Genomic DNA, 3,330 nt, shown 5'->3' with positions numbered 1-3,330 from the left:
CCCCCAGGACGGGCTCAGGCCTCTCCAGATGAGTCGGATTTGCCGACTCTTTGCCTTGGGCCCTGACCTCACTGAGTCGCTTTGAAGGGCCAGAGCCCGGACTGTCACGTGGTGGCTGCTCCTAGCCACCTGCTGAGGGCTGTGGCCATGTGCGGTCCCCCAGCCAGGACCTGGGCACAGCGGACGCCCAGGCGTTCTGGGCGGACCGAGTCCGGGTGTCCCCTCCCTGGCCCCCCACCCCAGCACGGTTCCTGATGCAGCAAGTCGGGCACAGACTTCCGTGTCCCGCTGGTCGTCTGTGGCCCTCTTCAGGGGCCTGGGCGCTCCTGCCCGGGGTTAGCCCTGTCTGCTGTGCCGGCCGGCAGCCGTCACTTGCTGGGTGCCACGGCGTTAGAGGAGGCCCTGGCAGGTGTTTCGCCCAGCCCGTGGCTGCTGCCGGCCCCTCGCACAACAGCCCGTGGGCGCCCAGGCCCCGAGACCTGAGGGCCGTGACCGGGTCTGAAGCGGGGAGCCAGCGGGCCGGGTTTTGACGTGCCACCCCATGCAGGCCCGCCTCTTCGACGAGCCGCAGCTGGCCAGCCTGTGCCTGGAGAACATCGACAAGAACACGGCCGACGCCATCGCCGCAGAGGGCTTCACGGACATCGACCGGGGTGAGGCCAGCGGCGGGGGCCCCGCCGTCCTCCGGCGCAGTGGGCACGCCCCTGCCCCAGCCCAGGGGGTCTGTGTGCACGGCCTTGCCGGCCACAGGCTTCTGCCTGGCCCACGTGACCCTGCTGCCGTCGGTGACGGGCCGGGCGACAGGTGCAGCCCAGAGCTGGCGCGACCTCCATCCCCAGCACGGGCAGAGGCCGTGCGCGCTGTGCGATGAGCCCCGGCTGGGGCTGCAGCGTCCACGCTGACTCGGCCCGTCCCCTGCAGACACGCTGGTGGCCGTCCTGGAGCGGGACACGCTGGGCGTCCGCGAGGTGCGCCTGTTCAACGCCGTCGTCCGCTGGTCTGAGGCCGAGTGTCAGCGGCAGCAGCTGCAGGTGACGCCCGAGAACAAGCGCAAGGTCCTGGGCGAGGCGCTGGCCCTCATCCGCTTCCCGCTGATGACGATCGAGGAGTTCGCCGCAGGTAACGCCCGCGGTGCTCGGGGGGAGCGCGGCCTCCAGGGACACCGCCTGTGACCCCATCGTGTGCCCGTTGGCCGAGAATCGCGCCAGGAACACGAGTGTGCTCCTCCGTGTCGTGTTGACCAGAAGCGCGGATTGTGTACAAACGTGCAAAGACGGCACGACCACAGACGCCGTTTGTCCGTCCCGCGTCTCCCTTCCTGTGTCCCCCGTGCCCACGCGTGTGTGTGAGTGTACCAGCCACGAGGGGCCCTGTCTTGGCTCACGTCTTTGGAGGCTGGGTGCCAGCTTCAGCCGCGAAGGGGTAGAAAGTGGCCTGGGCCTTGGGGACGCTGCGCAGGGCGGGGTCAGGCCGATGTGGGGCGGCCCTGAGTGTACCTCTTGCCCCACGTGAGGTGGAACCCCGCCCCTGGGGCTGGGCCTCCGGCTCACGGCAGTCTCATGGCTGAGGTGGAAGGTTCTGGATGGGGCTCGGCGCTGCAGCCCTGTGGCCGGGCCACCCGCTGCCCTGTCTGTCCCGGGCCCATGCCATGTCCGGGCCCGCCGGGTGGGCTGGCCACGTTTTATGTGGTGGTCCAGCATTCCGTCAATGCCAGGGTGACGCCTCAGAGAACGTCCTCTTATTGGAGACCCTGGGGCTGGGCTGTTCTCTGGGGCATCCTGGGCACTGCGGGTGTTGGACATCGTCCTTGGCCCCTACCCTCAGTCACGAGTACCACGGATGTCCCCAGAAATGGCCCCGTCCCCTGAGAGGTCCCTGGGTACAACATTGGACTGTCCTGTGCTAAGACACATACAGAAGCTCCGCTGGGCTCTCCTCTGCAGCCTGGCTTTCACCCCCAAACCTGTTCTCCTCGAAGTCTCCCAGCCCACCTGGCTGCCAGTCCCCTGGGGTCTCAGGCCTGTGACATGGCCCACCTAACTAACCCTCTGGAAGATCCAGGCCCTCCCACGCTTCCCCCGAGTGTGAAAGCTCTGGGAAGGACAGTGTGTGTGTCCCCTGGTTTCAAGGTAAGCCTTCTGGCCCTGTTCCTCTGCAGCAGGTCCCCTGTGGCTCTGGTCCTTGGTCACTCACTGTGTTTTAGAGGATTCCCTGGCTTCTTACATTCTCTTTGAGGGTACAAGTAGAGTGAAGCCGGAAACCCGCTCCCAGCCCTGTGCACCGCGGTTGGGGCCTTGTGTACCATTCTGTGTGCATCTTCTATGGAGATTAAAAATGGCGATGGTCAACATCGTGTTCAGTCCCGTATCTTTCTCATTCACTAATCTGTAGCCGGCTCCTGTCTTGCTGTGAGGGTCTGTGTCGTGTGGGGCTGTGGGGTCGTGAGCGATGCCGCAGCTGGTCTCCTGTGGAAGTGGGTTTGGAGCTGGTAGACGAGTGACTCTCGGGAAGCCCCAGGCCCGTGTCCTGCGCTCTGTCCCAGAGGCGGACGCCTCCAGCCCCGCCCGCCCTGGCTTGCACGTGGCCCCCGCCCCCGTTGCTGTCATATCTTTGTGTCCGGGTCCCCTCCCCAGCTGCCAGTCTGTCTCGGCGGTTCTCCTCATCCCGCTGTGTCTGTGCTGCCTGGCCAGAGCCTCCGGGGTCACTTCTGCCTGGGAGTCACCCTTGGCTGCTGATAGCCTCGTGCTCTGTCAACTGGGCGTAGACCTGAGGGGTGGTCCCCAGTGCAGGCCGGGAGACCTGGGACCAGGAGGGAGATTTTGCCCAATGAGCCAGCGAGTCAGAGCGTCAGCCCCCTTCTGTGTGTCAGACCCCTCCCCAAACGCTGGGGCGGAAGGGCTGCCCACCTCGGGGCTGCCTGGATCCCTAACGTGTTGCAGAAAACCCAAGGTCACCTCTGAAAGATGCTGCAGATTCGAGGTGCCTGTCCATGCCGGTCTCCTGTGTCTGGGGTGCCGCCGGCCATCCTACCCACCTCTGCGGCCTCAGGCCAGACCTCGCCCCTCCCACCCACTTCCCCTGTGCCCACAGGGCCTGCTCAGTCGGGTATCCTTGTGGACCGGGAGGTGGTCAGCCTCTTCCTGCACTTCACCGTCAATCCCAAGCCTCGGGTGGACTTCATTGACCGGCCGCGCTGCTGCCTCCGCGGCAAAGAGTGCAGCATTAACCGCTTCCAGCAGGTGGAGAGCCGCTGGGGCTACAGCGGCACGAGTGACCGCATCAGGTGGGCGCAGGACGGCGGGCGCTGGGGGCAGGGCACCGGGTCATGGG

At 66.2% G+C, this 3,330-nt stretch overlaps 1 protein-coding gene across 1 annotated transcript in view; it reads left to right on the top strand.

The window, feature by feature from the left end:
• BTBD2 (BTB domain containing 2) overlaps positions 1-3,330 on the top strand; it is an 18,684-nt gene that overhangs the window by 13,094 nt on the left and 2,260 nt on the right. The window contains exons 3-5 of the mRNA XM_039839006.1: positions 505-653; positions 922-1,119; positions 3,091-3,323. Coding sequence (XP_039694940.1) covers positions 505-653; positions 922-1,119; positions 3,091-3,323 — 580 coding nt within the window. The remainder of the gene's footprint in view (positions 1-504; positions 654-921; positions 1,120-3,090; positions 3,324-3,330) is intronic.

The sequence above is a fragment of the Pteropus medius genome, unplaced genomic scaffold (genome assembly GCF_902729225.1).
Source record: "Pteropus medius unplaced genomic scaffold, Ma_sr-lr_union100, whole genome shotgun sequence".
In the NCBI taxonomy this organism is placed as follows: Eukaryota; Metazoa; Chordata; class Mammalia; order Chiroptera; family Pteropodidae; genus Pteropus; species Pteropus medius.
The sequence above is the reverse complement of the archived record's forward strand: the minus strand, read 5'-3'. Positions and strand labels throughout refer to the sequence as shown.